Genomic DNA, 15,811 nt, shown 5'->3' with positions numbered 1-15,811 from the left:
CCAGGTAACTCTTATCTCTTTGTTTCCCTTAGAGGCCACCACTTTCCTAGGAGTAAGTGGAACAACAAGTGCTGGAAGAGCCACGGGTGAGTGCTGCTAGACTAAGACCTGTAATTCCTAATGACACCTTCAATAGTCTTCCGAAAATATCTACATGATTTGCATATGCTATATTGTGAAATTCAGAGAAAAAGACTAGGCAGTCATTATATTGCCTTCCTATTTCCTGAGCTTACAAGGGCTTTCATTAAAGCATCGTAACGTAAAACCATGACAGATAAATAGGTAATATGGGGAGAACATTCCAATTTCCCCGCCAAAAAGAACGACGTGATTGTTGAGAACTGTCTCAGTAAAATTGCTGTGGAAAGAAATGTTGCATGGGACAAATACGAATTACTTCTAGCACTGCAACTGTCAGAGTAATAATTTGCTTCTAAGTGGGGATTTGAGATCCCTATTCAAATCAGTGCACGAATAGCTGAACTAGTGACACCATCTCTTTGTTATTGTAGGTATTACTAGTGTAGTCTCTGGAAAAACACTGAAACCTGGAAGTTACAAGACAAGTGAGTCTGAAAATACATGCAAAATCTGGACATGGGCACCTTGGTTGACATACTCTGCCCACAGCACTGTGTATAGTCTCCCAAACCTTAATCTTTACCCCTTCCTTTCTTTTCTTTCTCAGGTGCCACAACTTCCATAGTAGGGAGTGACACCAGCCAAGCAGAACGTCCAGGAGGTGAGCTTTTTATTCTAAGGCCTTGGTGCTTTTATCAAATCCCTGTTCTCTGCAGTGAAGACACGGGTGTGAAAGTGGGTAGACGAAAGGAGCCTGCATTTCCCCTGGAAATACAACATGCCAGAGTCAAAACCTGGGTGTGCCTAGGAATTCCCTGGTCTCACCTGACTTATCTCTCTGGATTTCCAGGAGCCCAGGCTTGCAGAGCTAGTTATTATGTAGCAGGGATGAGGGCAAGCTGCTGGATAACCCCTGCTTCTCAGGGTCCCTGACCCTTTTATTCAATTTGCCTTTTTCCTAAAGTGTTTACTAACATCTTTCACACTGACTTATTTATTACGTTTATTGTTCATTGCTGGCCTCCAGCTACTAGAATGTAAGGTGCTTTAGGAGAAAGATCTTTGAACATTTCACTCACTGATACATCCCAAGGTCCTAAAACAATATTACACAGGAGAGATGCTTAATAAATATTAGTGGAATGATGAAAGAAATTATTTTGAAGTTCTTCATTCTATTTACTCTAATAGGTACAATTATAGTTTCACCTGAAGTCAGAATTCCAAGCCAGGTAGAATAGATTGAATAAAGTCATCACATGAGAATATTAGAGTTAGTTCTTTTTTAAACATGTGAATATCAAAGTACCTCAAGTAATTGATGAGAAATATTTATAAAAATAGAAGGTAGTCTGCTTTTTTCTTCTTAACACATCATTGTCACATCAGGGAGCCCGCTTCTGGAAGTTCAACAGGTGAGGGGGAGATAAGGTCTCCTTTCACATTCACTGGGATCTATGGAAAGGGGAACCCCAGAAGCAGCAATGTTCAGTCGAGGGGCAGAGAAACAAAGGGGTAGTCATTCATGGTTCATTTCCTTCTGAAACATATGTTCTTAGAAAAGGCCTCTAGTGGTTCAGGATCATATCACTTCTTTTACCATTCTTTGCTCTATTAGAACCTTCACTCTTCTCATTTTAGGTACTTCTGGTGAATTCCCAGGAACAACCATTACATCTGGAGATTCCCACACAGGTAGTTCAATAAGAAGGAAACCCTCATGTTGAATGTATAACTTTTTAGAGCTGCAATCATAAAATAGCTTTTTCCTTGTATCTTCAATTCCTTACACCTCGTGATTCTCTTTTTCCCACAGAGGCCTCAGCTCTAACAGGAAGCAGGGGCAGTATTGGAACTGAATCCACAGTAGGTGAGGAGCAGGCCATGATTTGGGAGTTATGTGAATTATGACTTTTATTATTATGACTTATTTAGAAGTGAACTTTCCTACAGAACATTGTGCATTTTTTTAGGGAAAATGAATCTAAGCCCAAATAATTTTTTTTGCATTTAATGTTTTCTTTAAAAAAAAAACACAAATTACCAATAGTGTCTTTTGAATGTGATGCCCCTTGAATTTGTTTTGAGAAATTTCTCCTGTAATGTTATAAACATTGCCAGCGTTTTAGTATGAGCTGAAAACAGTTTTGTTCTTGGGAAGTAGAGACAAGGTAAATGAACCTTGAAATCATGCCTAGTAAAGGTTTCTATGCCCCAAAAGCAATACAAATAATTATTATTTTATGACTGTCTAAAATTCTTATTTAACTTAATTTTTTTTAAAGTAAAACCAATGAATATGGGAGGAAACCACCTGTCTTCCTCTAATGGAATTCCAAGAATATTGCCACATGTTGAGAAATTGATCACTCTTACTATTTTGATAATAAAATTGTTAATGAGAAAATACATCTGGCCTATCATCAGGGAAGAACCAGAAAAAGAGTTATTTGGATATAAGATGATATGCTTAGATTCTTTCTAGAGCCAGATCTTTGGGAAAAAAAAAATTTAAGCGCCATAATGACCACAGTCCTCTTGATGTTTCATCCCCACTGGGATAACTCCTGGTACAATTCTTGCCCCTGGCAGTTCCAATTCAAGTGAGTCTACAGGTTGTCAGGAAACTCTTCAAGGATCTTTACATAATTAAATGCCTCATTTGGTGCAATTCTCTCCATGAATAATATCATATCTGTTTCATGGCCCTTCAATATTTTCCAAGTATGTCCTCTCTGTTTTTCTCTCTCTCAGAGACCACAACATACATTGGAGAAAATGGGGCCACAAGAGGTGGATTAGCCACAGGTGAGCATTGCATTCACCTGCCGATAATAACCCCAAAGGATTACAGACTGAAATGTATCCATGCTAATCATTTTTCCAATACTGAGTATTATTAGAGATAATCTTACCATTATTCATTGACTGAGGTTTCAGATTCTCAAATTTTGTTCTTATTTCCTATGCTTTGAACAGCTGTCCTCATAACCCCCAAGGCAATCATGCAGCCATTCCACTGACACTAATTTAGATGTTGTAGAGAGTTAGCTTCTATCTCCCTAGTCCTGAACTCTAGAAGAAAGAAAGCCCAATAAGTAAAAAATTACTTGGTAAATATTCTGTCACATGTATGTTGTATGAAGAATATGCAGATTACTATTAGGCATAAAAAGTCCAGTTTACAGCTGGGCATGGTGACTCATGCCTGTAATCCCAGAACTTTGAGAGGCCAAGGTGGGAGGATCACTTAAGCCAAGGAGATTGAGACCAGCCTGGGCGATATGGTGAAACCCTGTCTCTACAAATAATAATAATAATAATAATAATAATAGAAAAATTAGCTAGGCATGGTGGCATGTGTTTGTAGTCCCAGCTACTGGGGAGGCTAAGGCTGGAGGATGGCTTGAGCCCAGGAGGTGGAGGTTGCAGTGAGCTAAGATTGTGCCACTACGCTGCAGCCTGGGTAAGAGTGAGACTGTCTCAAAAAAAAAAATCATAGTTTACTGAAATAATAAATAAGTATACAGGCTGTGTCCATTTATTTGCTTGATACTGTTTGCCCACTTCATGGTAATGAGGTATTGACCCATAATTACTCATCTCTTTCTTAATAGCTACCACTGGGGCATTCTCTGGAAAGACCCTGGAACCTGGGAATGACAACACAGGCAAGTCCACAAGCACACAGGGAATGCTACACCATGGCTGCTCAGGTGACAGGCTCCTAGGGTTACATAACCCTGTATTTCCCATACTGAAGACTTCATGCTTGCTTTCTTTTCTCTCAGAGGCCACAAGTTCCACAGGAGGGATCAAGGCCACCAGAACAGAAGCTCCAGGAGGTAAGGTTCACCAGTCCCAGACCTCAGGGTTCTGCTAATTTCCCTGTTGTGCTGAGGCGAACACATAAATGAGAATGGGGGCCAAAGAAAGGGGGTTACTTCTTGCCTGGAAGCACAACATGTATTCTGACCATCCTGAGTATTCCTGCTAAAGAATTTGAGACACTGGGTTATGTATGTCAGGCACTGCTCCAAGGCCTGTGTGACAGTGTTAGTTGTCTGGACACATGGCTGAGGCCCACTGACCTGCAGTAGTCTTCTTGGAACCCTGATTGTCCCCGCTTTGCTCATGATGATTCTGCAAAGTACTATCACCTGCTGCCATCTCTCAAACATATTTATTACACTTCTTGTTTATTTCCTGTGTTCCCTCTCCCACAAATGTAAATCACATGAGGCAGAGACCTTTCTCTCTTCTTCTCACTGTCAGACACAGTGAAAATTCTTCTAGAATATGAGATGAGTGACAGGCGTATTCTTATGTAGAATGGTACTTCAATGGGTACCAACACAGTTGCCCTTCGTGTCAGCAACAGCTCACAGGATCCCATGCCAGTTGGCATAGGCTACATAAAGACACTAAAGGAAGCTATAAACATCTATGTATTTATTCTTAAAAACATGATAATCACAGTATTACCTGTTCCACAAAGGAAAACACTTAGAATGTTCAAGATTTTTTCTTGCTCCTGGATCACCAGAGAGCCAAGTCACTGGACATGAAATCTGTAACGTCAGATTAAACGTCCTTCTTTCTAAATAGGCTGTGATGGAAGAAGTAGTCAGTAGCAAAACAATAGTGGATACATTGCAGGGAACCATTATGATTCATTTCCCTCCGAAACAGATTCCGAGGAATGGTTTTCCAGTGGATCAAGGCAGCATTGCTGTTTCCAGTGTTGTTTGTCCTATTAGCTGCTTTACTTTCTCATTTTAGGTACCTCTGGTGAATTCCCAGGGACAACATTTACCTCTGGAGGTTCCCACACAGGTAGTTGAATGGGAAGGAAATCCTTATCTTGAATGCGTGATGACTTTGTAGTGCTACAGTCATGAGATAGTGACTCAATGCTTTTTTCCAGTGTCTCCCAGACCTCTTGATCCTATTCTTTCTTTTCTCAGAGGCCACAACTTTCACAGGAGGCAGGGGCAGTACTGGGACTGAATCCAGAGCAGGTGAGGACGAGCAGCCCAGAATTCACACGTTACCGTGAATCTTGACTCTCATTAGGATGACTTGTTTGGGAGTGGACTTTTCTGCAGAATATTATGCATTTATTTAGGGATAATGAATCTTAGGCCCAGTAGAACTTCCTTTAGATTTTATATTTTCTAAAACTTTACCAATAGCCTCTTTTAAAGTGGGATATCTATTGCATTTGTTCTGAGAAGTTTCTCCTGCGAAGTTACACAGAAACGTTGCCAGGGTGTTACTGGGAACTATGAACAGTTTTGTTGTAGGGAAGAAGAGATAACTTAAATGAACCTTAGAAACATTCCTAAGGAGTGATTTTCATGCCTTAGAAGCAAGAGAGATGTTTAGTATATTCTTGATGTGTAAGAGTCCCAGGAAAATTGTTCTTGTCTCCCATATTCCGGGGAGTAAGATGGTGAACATGGGGACCACCATCTGTCTCCTGATAGAAGACCAGAAATATTGCCTCAACTTAAGGAATTGGACCTTCTAATTGTTTTGCTGGTAAAATGGATATGGAGAAAAGATACAGGGCATGACATAAGGAAGGATCATGGAAAGCACCATTTATAAATAATTCAGATAGGCCTGGATAGTTTTTAGAGGCAGACCTAGAGGAAAAGGAAAAGTTGATCACCATGGTGACCCCACTCTTCTTTGTGTTTCAGCCACCACTAGGGCAGCTCCTGGCACAACTCTTGTCCCTGGCAGTTCCAATACAGGTGAGTCTGCATGTTGCCAGGGAACCTTCAGAGTTCCTCCCATATTTCAGTGTTCGATGTCTCCTCTGCTGCTGTTCTTTCCAGAAGTTGTATCATGTTCTTTTCATGGTCCTTGAGTATTTCCTAATATACCTTCCCTGTTTTTCTGTCTCTCAGGGGCCACAGCTTCCCTAGGTGGAAGTGCAATGACAAGAGGTAGAATAACCACCGGTAAGCATTGCTGGGTCATTGGACTCACTTTTTAATAATATCCAATAAACCTTATTGCTTTAAATGTATGCATGTCACACATTTCTTCAACACTGAGCATTGTTAGGTAAAATCTTACCTTCATTCATTAATTATATCAGGTTGGTGCAAAAGTAATTGCAGTTTTGCTATCGAAGATTATAACAAATTGGCAACTCAAAACTAGCAAATCAGTGATAGCAAATCAGAAACTGAAAATTAATTTCTTTCTATAAGCAAACACTTTCTTTAGTCTTCAAGGTAATCTTGTAGCCATTGGACAGTTATATAGAGAATCTAGAGTGATAGCTGCTAGGACCCTGTTCCTGAACCCTAGAGAAATGGAGACCCAATAAGTAAAAATTCCTTTGGTACTATACCATGAGAAGGGTATTATATGAGGAGTATATGGATGACCTGTTGGGATTTAAAGCCCAGTTTCCTGAAATATTGAAAAAGTATACAGATTTATCCATTTATGAGGTTGTTATTCTCTGCCTACTTGATGATGACGAGGTACTGACCCATGACTACCCATCTCTTTCTTAATAGCCACCACTGGGGCATTCTCTGGAAAGACTCTGGAACCTGGGAATGACAACACAGGCAAGTCCACAGCCACACAGGGAATGCTACACCATGGCTGCTCGGGCGACAGGCTCCTAGGGTTACATAACCCTGCACTCTCCATACTGTAGATGTCATCCTTGCTTTCTTTTCTCTCAGAGGCCACAAGTTCCACCAGAGGGGTCAGGACCACCCGATCAGAAGCTCCAGGAGGTAAGCTTCATCAGTCCCAGGCTTCAGAGTTTTCATCATTGCCGTTTTGTGCTCAGGGTAACACATAAATGAGAAATGGGGGCCAAGGAAAGGGGGTTACTTCTTGTCTGGAAGGACAACATGTGTTGTGGCCATCCTGAGTAGTTCTGCTAAGGAATTTCAGAAACTGGGTCATCTAAGTCAGGCATTGCCCCATGGCCTGTGTGACAATGTTAGTTCTCTAGACACCTGTCTGTGGCCCACTGAGCTACAGCAGCCTTCCTGGAACACTGATTCTCCCCGCTCTGCTCATCATGATTCTGCAAAGTACAATCACCTGCTACTATCTCACTAACATGTTTTTTACACTTCTTGCTTATTTCCTCTCTTCCTTCTTCCACAAATGTAAATCATATGTGGCAGAGACCCTTGTCTCTTCCTCTCATTGACAGAAGACTGTCAGACACAGTGGAAATGCTTCCAGAATATGAGAGCAGTGACAGGCATATTCTTATGTAGAATGTCACTCTGTTTACTTCAATGGCTACCACCCTCATTTCCCTTCGTGTCAGCAGCAGTTCCCAGGATCCCATGCCAGCTGGCACAGGCTACAGAAAAACACTAAATGAATCTATAAACATCTCCTATGTGTTTATTCTTAAAAACATGATAATTACAATATTAACTTTTCCACAAAGGAGAACACTTAGAATGTTCAAGACTTTTTCTTGCTCCTGGATCACTAGAGAGCCAAGTCACTGGACATGAAATCTGTAAAGTGAGATTAAACTTCCCTATTTTTAAATAGACTGTGATGGAAAAAAGAGCCAGTAGCAAAACGATAGTGTATACATTGTAGGGAAAACCATTCACGATTCATTTCCTTCAGAAACAAGAGATTATGAGGAAAGGTCTTCCAGTGTATCAAGGCAGCGTTGCTGTTTCCAGTGTTGTTTGTCCTATTAGCTGCTTTACCTTCTTATTTTAGGTACTTCTGGTGAATTCCCTGGGACAAGAATTACATCTGGAGGTTCCCACACAGGTAGTTGAATGGGAAGGAAATCCTCATCTTGAATGTATGATGACTTTGTAGAGCTACGATCATAAAATAGCAACTTAATGCTTTCTGCCAGTGTCTCCAAGACCTCTTGATTCTATTCTTTCTTTTCTCAGAGGCCACAACTTTAACAGGAGGCAAGGGCAGTACTGGAACTGAATCCAGAGCAGGCGAGGATGAGCACCCCATAATTCGCATGTTACTGTGAATCTTGACTCTCATTAGGATGACTTGTTTGGGGGTGGACTTTTCTGCAGAATATTATGCATTTATTTAGTGATAATGAATCTTAGGCCCAGTAGAACTTCCTTTAGATTTTATATTTTCTAAAACTTTACCAGTAGCCTCTTTTAAAGTGGGATATCTATTGCATTTGTTCTGAGAAGTTTCTCCTATGAGGTTACACAGAAACGTTGCCAGGGTGTTACTGGGAACTATGAACAGTTTTGATCTAGGGAAGAAGAGATAACTTAAATGAACCTTAGAAACATACATATATAATGGTTTTCATGCCTCAGAAACAACAGAAATGTTTAGTATATTCTTGATGCATAAGAGTCCCAGGGAAATTGTTTTGTTCTTCTATATTCTGGGGCATAAAATAGTAAATAAGGGGGACACTACCTGTCTCCGGATAAAGACCAGACATATGGTCTCAAGTTGAGGATTCAGACCTCTTGATTGTTTTGCTAGTAAAATGGACAAGGAGAAAATATACAGGGCACCATATCAGGAAGAATCAGTGAAAGCACCATTTATAAATAATTCAAATAAGTCTGGATGGTTTTTAGGGGCAGGCCTAGAGGAAAGGGAAGGGTCGATCACCGTGGTGATCCCACTCTTCCTTGTGTTTCAGCCACCACTAGGGCAGCTCCTGGCACAACTCTTGCCCCTGGCAGTTCCAACACTGGTGAGTCTGCAGGTTGCCAGGGAACCTTCAGAGCTCCTCCCATATTTCAATGTCTGATGTCTCCCCTGCTGCTGTTCTTTCAAGAAGTCATATCATCTTCTTTTCGTGGTCCTTGAATATTTCCTAATATGCCTTCCCTGTTTTTCTGTCTCTCAGGGGCCACAGCTTCCGTAGGTGGAAGTGCAACGACAAGAGGTAGAATAACCACTGGTGAGAATTGCTGGGTCTTTGCATTCACTCTTTAATAATATCCATTAAAGGTTATTGCTTGAAATGTATGCATGTCACATATTTTTTCACATGGAACATTGTTAGGTAAAATCTTACCTTCATTTATTAAGTATATCAAGTTGGTGCAAAAGTAACTGCAAGTTTGCTATTGAAATTAATAGCAAATCAGACACTCAAAAATAGCAGCTCAGTGATAGCAAATCAGAAACTCAAAATTTAATTTATTTCTGTACTTTAAGCAGACCCTCCCGCTAGTCCCCAAGGTAATCATGCAGCCATTGGACAGTTATGTAGAGAATCTAGACTGATAGCTGCTAGGAGCCTCTTCCTGAACTCTAGCTAAATGGAGACCCAATAAGTTAAATTCTTTTGGTACTATACTGTGGGAAGGATATTATATGAGGAATATATAGTTGACCTTTTGGGATTTAAAGCCCAGTTTCCTGAGATATTGAATAAGTATACAGATTTATCCATTTATGAGGTTGTTATTCTCTGCCCACTTGATGGTGATGAGGTACTGACCCATGACTACCCATTTCTTTCTTAATAGCCACCACTGGGGCATTCTCTGGAAAGACTCTGGAACCTGGGAACGACAACACAGGCAAGTACACAAGTACTCAGGGAATGCTACACCATGGCTGTTCAGATGACAAGCTCCTAGGGTTACATAACCTTGCACTCCCCATACTGCAGACTTCATCCTTGCTTTCTTTTCTCTCAGAGGCCACAAGTTCCACAGGAGGGGTCAGGACCACCAGGTCAGAAGCTCCAGGAGGTATGTTTCACCAGTCCCAGGCTTTGGGGTTCTTCTCACTGCCCTGTTGTGCTTAGTTGAACACATAAATGAGAATGGCGGCCAAGGAAAGATGGTTTCTCCTTGTCCGGAAGCACAACATGTATTCTGACCATTCTGATTAGTTCTGTTAAGGAGTTTCAGAAACTGGGCCATCTAAGTCAGGCATTGTCCCATGGCCTATGTCACAGTGTTAGTTCTCTGGACATCTGTCTGTGGCCCACTGACCTGTGGCAGCCTTCCTGGAATGCTGATTGTCCCAGCTCTGCTCATCATGATTCCGCCAAGTACTATCACCTCATGACATCACTCAAACATATTTATTTTACTTTTGTTAATTTCCTGTTTTCCGTCTCCCTCAAATGTAAATCACATGAGGCAGACACCTTTCTTTCTTCTCACTGACAAGACTATCAGGCACAGTGGAAATGCTTCTAGAATATGAGAGCAGTGACAGGCATATTCTTATGTAGAATGTCAGTCTGTTCACTTCAGTAGCTACCACCACCATTTCCCTTCCTGTCAGCAGCAGTTCACAGGATCCTATGCCAGTTGGCACAGGCTACAGAAAAACACTAAAGGAAGCTATAAACATCTCCTATGTGTTTATTCTTAAAAACATGGTAATCACAGGATTACCTGTTCTGCAAAGGAGAACACTTAGAATATTCAAGACTTTCTCTTGCTCCTGGATCACCAGGGAGCCAAGTAACTGGACATGAAATCTGTGAAGTCAGATTAAACTTCCTTCTTTTTGAATAGGCTGTGATGGAATAAATAGTCAGTAGCCAAAAAAAAAATGTGCATACATTGCAGGGAAACCCATTCATGGTTCATTTCCTTCAGAAACAGAAATTCTGAGGAAAGGTCTTCCGGTGGATCATGGCAGCATTGCTGTTTCCAGTGTTGTTTGTCCTATTAGCTGCTTTACCTTCTCATTTTAGGTACTTCTGGTGAATTCCCTGGGACAAGAATTACATCTGGAAGTTCCCACACAGGTAGCTGAATGGGAAGGAAATCCTCATCTTGAATACATGATGACTTTGTAGAGCTACAATCATAAAATAGCAACTCATGCTTTTTACCAGTGTCTCCCAGACCTCTTGATCCTATTCTTTCTTTTCTCAGAGGCCACAACTTTCACAGGAGGCAGGGGCAGTACTGGAACTGAATCCAGAGCAGGTGAGGACGAGCAGCCCAGAATTTGCATGTTACCATGAATCTTGACTCTCATTAGAATGTCTTGTTTGGGCGTGGACTTTTCTGCAGAATATTATGCCTTTATTTAGAGATAATGAATCTTAGGCCCAGTAGAACTTCCTTTAGATTTTATATTTTCTAAAACTTTACCAATAGCCTCTTTTAAAGTGAGATTTCCATTGCATTTTTTCTAAGACATTTCTCCTGTGAGGATACATGGAAACATTGCCAGGGTATTACTAGGAACTATAAACAGTTTTGATCTAGGGCAGAAGAATTAACTGAAATGAGTCTTACAAACATACCGAAATAGTGGTTTTCATACCTCAGAAGCAACAGAAATGTTAAATATATTCTTGATGTGTAAGAGTACCAGGAAAATTGTTTTTGTCTTCCACATTCTGGGGAGTAAAGTGGTAAACATGGGGGCCACCACTTGTCTCCTGATGGAAGACCAGAAATATTGCCTCAGGTTGAGGTATCGGACCTTCTGATTGTTTTGCTAGTAAAATGGATAGGAGAAAATATACAGGGCATGACATCAGGAAGGATCATAGAAAGCACCATTTATAAATAATTAAGATAGATCTGGGTAGCTTTTAGAGGCAGGCCTATAGGAAAGGGAAAGGTTGGTCACCATGATGATCCCACTCTTCCTTGTGTTTCAGCCACCACTAGGGCAGCTCCTGGCATAACTCTTGCCCCTGGCAGTTCCAACGCTGATGAGTCTGCAGGTTGCCAGGGAACCTTCAGAGCTCCTCCCATATTTTGATGTTCTATGTCTTCTCTGCAGCTGTTCTTTCAAGAAATTGTATCGTGTTCTTTTCATGTTTCTTGAATATTTCCTAATATGCCTTTCCATTTTTCTGTCTCTCAGGGGCCACAGCTTCCCTAGGTGGAAGTGCAACCACAAGAGGTAGAATAACCACCGGTGAGTATGCTGAGTCACTGGACTCACTTTTTAATAATATCCATTGAAGATTATTGTTTGAAATGTATGCATGCTACCTATTTCTGCAACATTGAACATTATTAGGTAAAATCTTACCTTCGTTCATTAATTATATCAGGTTGGTGCAAAAGTAATTGTGGTTTTGCTATTGAAAGTAATAGCAAATCAGAAACTCTAAATTAGCAAACCAGTAATAGCAAATCAGAAATTCAAAATTAAATTTCTTTCTATACTTTAAGCAGACCCTCCCACTAGTTCCCAAGGTAATCATGCAGCCATTGGTTAGTTACATAGAGAATCTAGAGTGTTAGCTGCTAGGACCCTGTTCCTGAAACCTAGAGAAATACAGACCCAATAAGTAAAAATTCCTTTGGTACTATACCATGGGAAGGATATTATATGAGGATCATACGGATGACCTTTTGGGATTTAAAGCCCAGTTTCCTGAAATATTGAAAAAGTATACAGATTTATCCATTTATGAGGTTGTTATTCTCTGCCCACTTGACGATGATGAGGTACTGACCCATGACTACCCATCTCTTTCTTAATAGCCACCACTGGGGCATTCTCTGGAAAGACTCTGGAACCTGGGAATGACAACACAGGCAAGTCCACAGCCACACAGGGAATGCTACACCATGGCTGCTCGGGCGACAGGCTCCTAGGGTTACATAACCCTGCACTCTCCATACTGTAGATGTCATCCTTGCTTTCTTTTCTCTCAGAGGCCACAAGTTCCACCAGAGGGGTCAGGACCACCAGATCAGAAGCTCCAGGAGGTAAGCTTCATCAGTCCCAGGCTTCAGAGTTCTCATCATTGCCATTTTGTGCTCAGGGTAACACATAAATGAGAAATGGGGGCCAAGGAAAGGGGGTTAATTCTTGTCTGGAAGGTCAACATGTATTCTGACCAACCTGAGTAGTTCTGCTAAGGAATTTCAGACACTGGGTCATCTAAGTCAGGCACTGCTCCATGGCCTGTGTGACAGTGTTAGTTCTCTGGACACCTGGCTGAGGCTCACTGACCTGCAGCAGCCTCCCCAGAACCCTGATTCTCCCCACTCAGGTCATCATGACTCTGCATAGCACTCTCACCTGCTGCCATCTCTCGGACATATTAATTAATTAATTAATTTATTTATTTATTGAGATGGAGTCTCACTCTGTTGCCCAGACTGGAGTGCAGTGGCGCGATCTCGGCTCACTGCAAGCTCCGCCTCCTGGGTTCACGCCATTCTCCTGCCTCAGCCTCCCAAGTAGCTGGGACTACAGGCGCCCGCCACCGCACCTGGCTAATTTTTTATATTTTTAGTAGAGACGGGGTTTCACTGTGTTAGCCAGGATGGTCTGGATCTCCTGATCTTGTGATCCGCCTGCCTCGGCCTCCCAAAGTGCTGGGATTATAGGCGTGAGCCACCAGGCCCGGCCAAACATATTTATTATGCTTCTTGTTTATTGAGTGTTTTCTCTCTCCCATAAACGTAAATCACATGAGGCAGAGACCTTTGTCTCTTCTTTTCTCTGAGAAGAGGATGTCAGGCACAGAGGAAATGCTTCCATAATGTGAGATGGGTGACTGGTATATTCTTATGCAGAGTGTCACTATGTTTAATTTAGCAGCTACCACCACAGTTTCATTTGGTGTCAGCAGCAGTTCACAGGGTCCCAAGCAAGGGAGAATGAACTACTTAAAATCAGCAGGGGAAGATATAAAGATCTCATAGGAGGGTATTGCCCAGCATCTGATAAGCACAATATTGCCAGTTACCGATATGAGAACATTTAGAATGTTCAAGTCTTTTTCTCTTTCCTGGGAGCACAAGGAAAGCACAACATTTGAAGTGAAATCAAGAAAGTGAAGTTAAGCTTCCTTTTTCAGTAGAGTACAGGGGAAGGGATAGTCAGTATAAAAACATTAGTTAATAAGTTGGCAAAATTTATTCATGGTGCATATTTTCTGAAACAAGTTTTCAAGAAAGGTCTTCCAGTGGTTCAGGACCACGTTGCTGATTCCAGTACTGCTTGCTCTATTAGCTCCTTTATTTTCTCATTTTAGGGACTTCTGGTAAATTCTCTGGGACAACCATTTCATCGGGAGGTTCCAACACAGGTAGTTCAATAAGAAGAACATCCTCATCTTGCATGAGTAATAACTTTATAGAAATTCAGTGATAAAATAACAACTCACTACTTTTTACCAGCATCTCAAATTTGCTAGACCTCTTGATTGTTTTCTTTCTTTCCACAGAGGCCACAACTCTCACAGGAGACAGGAGCACTACCAGAAGTGAATCCAGAACAGGTGAGGATGGCAGCTCATGATTTGGGAGTTACCAAGAATCATGACTTTCGGGATGACTTGTTTGGAAGTAGGCTTTCCTACAAAATATTAAGTAATTTATTTAGGGACAATCTATCTGAGGCCAAATATGTTTTTAATTTAATATTTTCCTTAACCTTTTAATATACACTTTTCAAATGGGTTGACTCTTCTAGTTGGGGTGTAAATGAAATGTAATTATTCTGAGAAATTTCCCCATAACATTACATTGAAACATTTTCAGCAGAGTAGTAGGAACTAAAAGCAGTTTTAACCCTGGGAAGTAGAGATATATGCATCTTGGAATCATGCCTGCATAGATTTTTTTTTTGCCCTAAAGTGATAGAAATAATTAGTAGTAAGTCAATGGGTACAAAATCACAATTAGATAGCAGGCATTAGTTCTGGTGGTCTATAGCGCAGTGGAGTGCCTATAGTAAGCAATATTATAGTATATATTTGAAAATACCTCGAAGAGATATGTGTCAGTCCATTTTCATGCTGCTGATAAAGACATACCCAAGACTGCATAGTTTAAAAGAAAAAGAGGTTTAATGGACTCACAGTTCCATGTGGCTGTGGAGGCCTCACAATCATGGTGGAAGGTGAAAGGCATGTCTTATATGGCAACAGGCAAGAGAGAGCTTGTTCAGGGGAACTCCCCTTTATAAAACCATCAGATCTTGTGAGACTTGTTCACTGTCATAAAAACAGCAGGGGAAAGACCCACCCCCGTGATTCAACTATCTCCCACAGGGTCCCTCCCATGACACGTGTGAATTGTGGGAGCTACATTTCAAGATGAGATTTGGGTGGGGACACAGCCAAACCATATCAAGAGGATTCTAAATTTTCTTACCACAAAGCTATGATAAATGTCAGAGATTATGGTTATGCTAAAGACCATGACTTCACTATTACACAATGTATATACATCTATATCAAAACCTCACGCTGGAAATATGTAAAATTATGTGTCAATTAAAAAGCTAATTAGAAATAGATACAATTATTATAAAGCAAATATTTTTTGTCTTCTACTCCTGGCAGTGAAATAGGTAAATATGGGAGAAAACTATCTGTCTCGCTGTCATGGGATGCCAGATATAATGCCCCAACTTGGTAGTTTATTAATGAATGGGAAAACATATCCGAGGGGCAGCCAGAGAAAGTGGCCTTTGACGTCCAGTTACTACTGGCCTTTGATGTAAACAGATTCCTTCTAGAGGCAGGTCTTCAGGACACAAACGGGAGTCACTGTGGTGATGCCAGTTCCCCTTGTGTTTCAGCCACCACTAGAGTAGTTCCTGCTACAACTGTTGCCCCTGGCAGTTCCAAGACAGGTAAGTCAACAGGTTGACATGGACTCTTCCATATGCCCTCCCATAATTAGATATCTCCTTTGTATTATTTTTTGCAGGAGTAGCACCATATCTTCTCCACAATCCTTAAATATTCCCCAGGTAACTCTTATCTCTTTGTTTCCCTTAGAGGCCACCACTTTCC

At 41.1% G+C, this 15,811-nt stretch overlaps 1 protein-coding gene and 1 long non-coding RNA gene across 2 annotated transcripts; both read left to right on the top strand.

Moving 5' to 3' along the window:
- The first annotated feature begins 514 nt into the window (after positions 1–514).
- On the top strand, positions 515–1,929 carry LOC131382672 (uncharacterized). Its single transcript, XR_009212235.1, has 4 exons — positions 515–569; positions 692–745; positions 1,726–1,779; positions 1,901–1,929. It is a non-coding gene; the product is annotated as an uncharacterized LOC131382672 (long non-coding RNA).
- An 881-nt stretch (positions 1,930–2,810) lies between these two features.
- On the top strand, positions 2,811–15,648 carry LOC131382673 (mucin-19-like; the record flags this gene model as incomplete). Its single annotated transcript, XM_058435106.1, has 22 exons — positions 2,811–2,892; positions 3,702–3,755; positions 3,876–3,929; positions 4,867–4,920; positions 5,052–5,105; positions 5,793–5,846; positions 6,003–6,056; positions 6,627–6,680; positions 6,801–6,854; positions 7,822–7,875; positions 8,007–8,060; positions 8,957–9,010; positions 9,585–9,638; positions 9,759–9,812; positions 10,775–10,828; positions 10,959–11,012; positions 11,908–11,961; positions 12,537–12,590; positions 12,711–12,764; positions 14,042–14,095; positions 14,234–14,287; positions 15,595–15,648. Coding segments are annotated over exons 1-22 (1,216 nt in total), but the record flags the coding sequence as incomplete, so codon positions are not given.
- Between the last annotated feature and the right edge of the window lie 163 nt (positions 15,649–15,811).

The sequence above is a fragment of the Hylobates moloch genome, unplaced genomic scaffold (assembly GCF_009828535.3).
Source record: "Hylobates moloch isolate HMO894 unplaced genomic scaffold, HMol_V3 SCAFFOLD_893, whole genome shotgun sequence".
NCBI classification, from domain to species: Eukaryota; Metazoa; Chordata; class Mammalia; order Primates; family Hylobatidae; genus Hylobates; species Hylobates moloch.
Note: the sequence above shows the minus strand (reverse complement) of the source record. Positions and strands in the feature narration are given on the sequence as shown.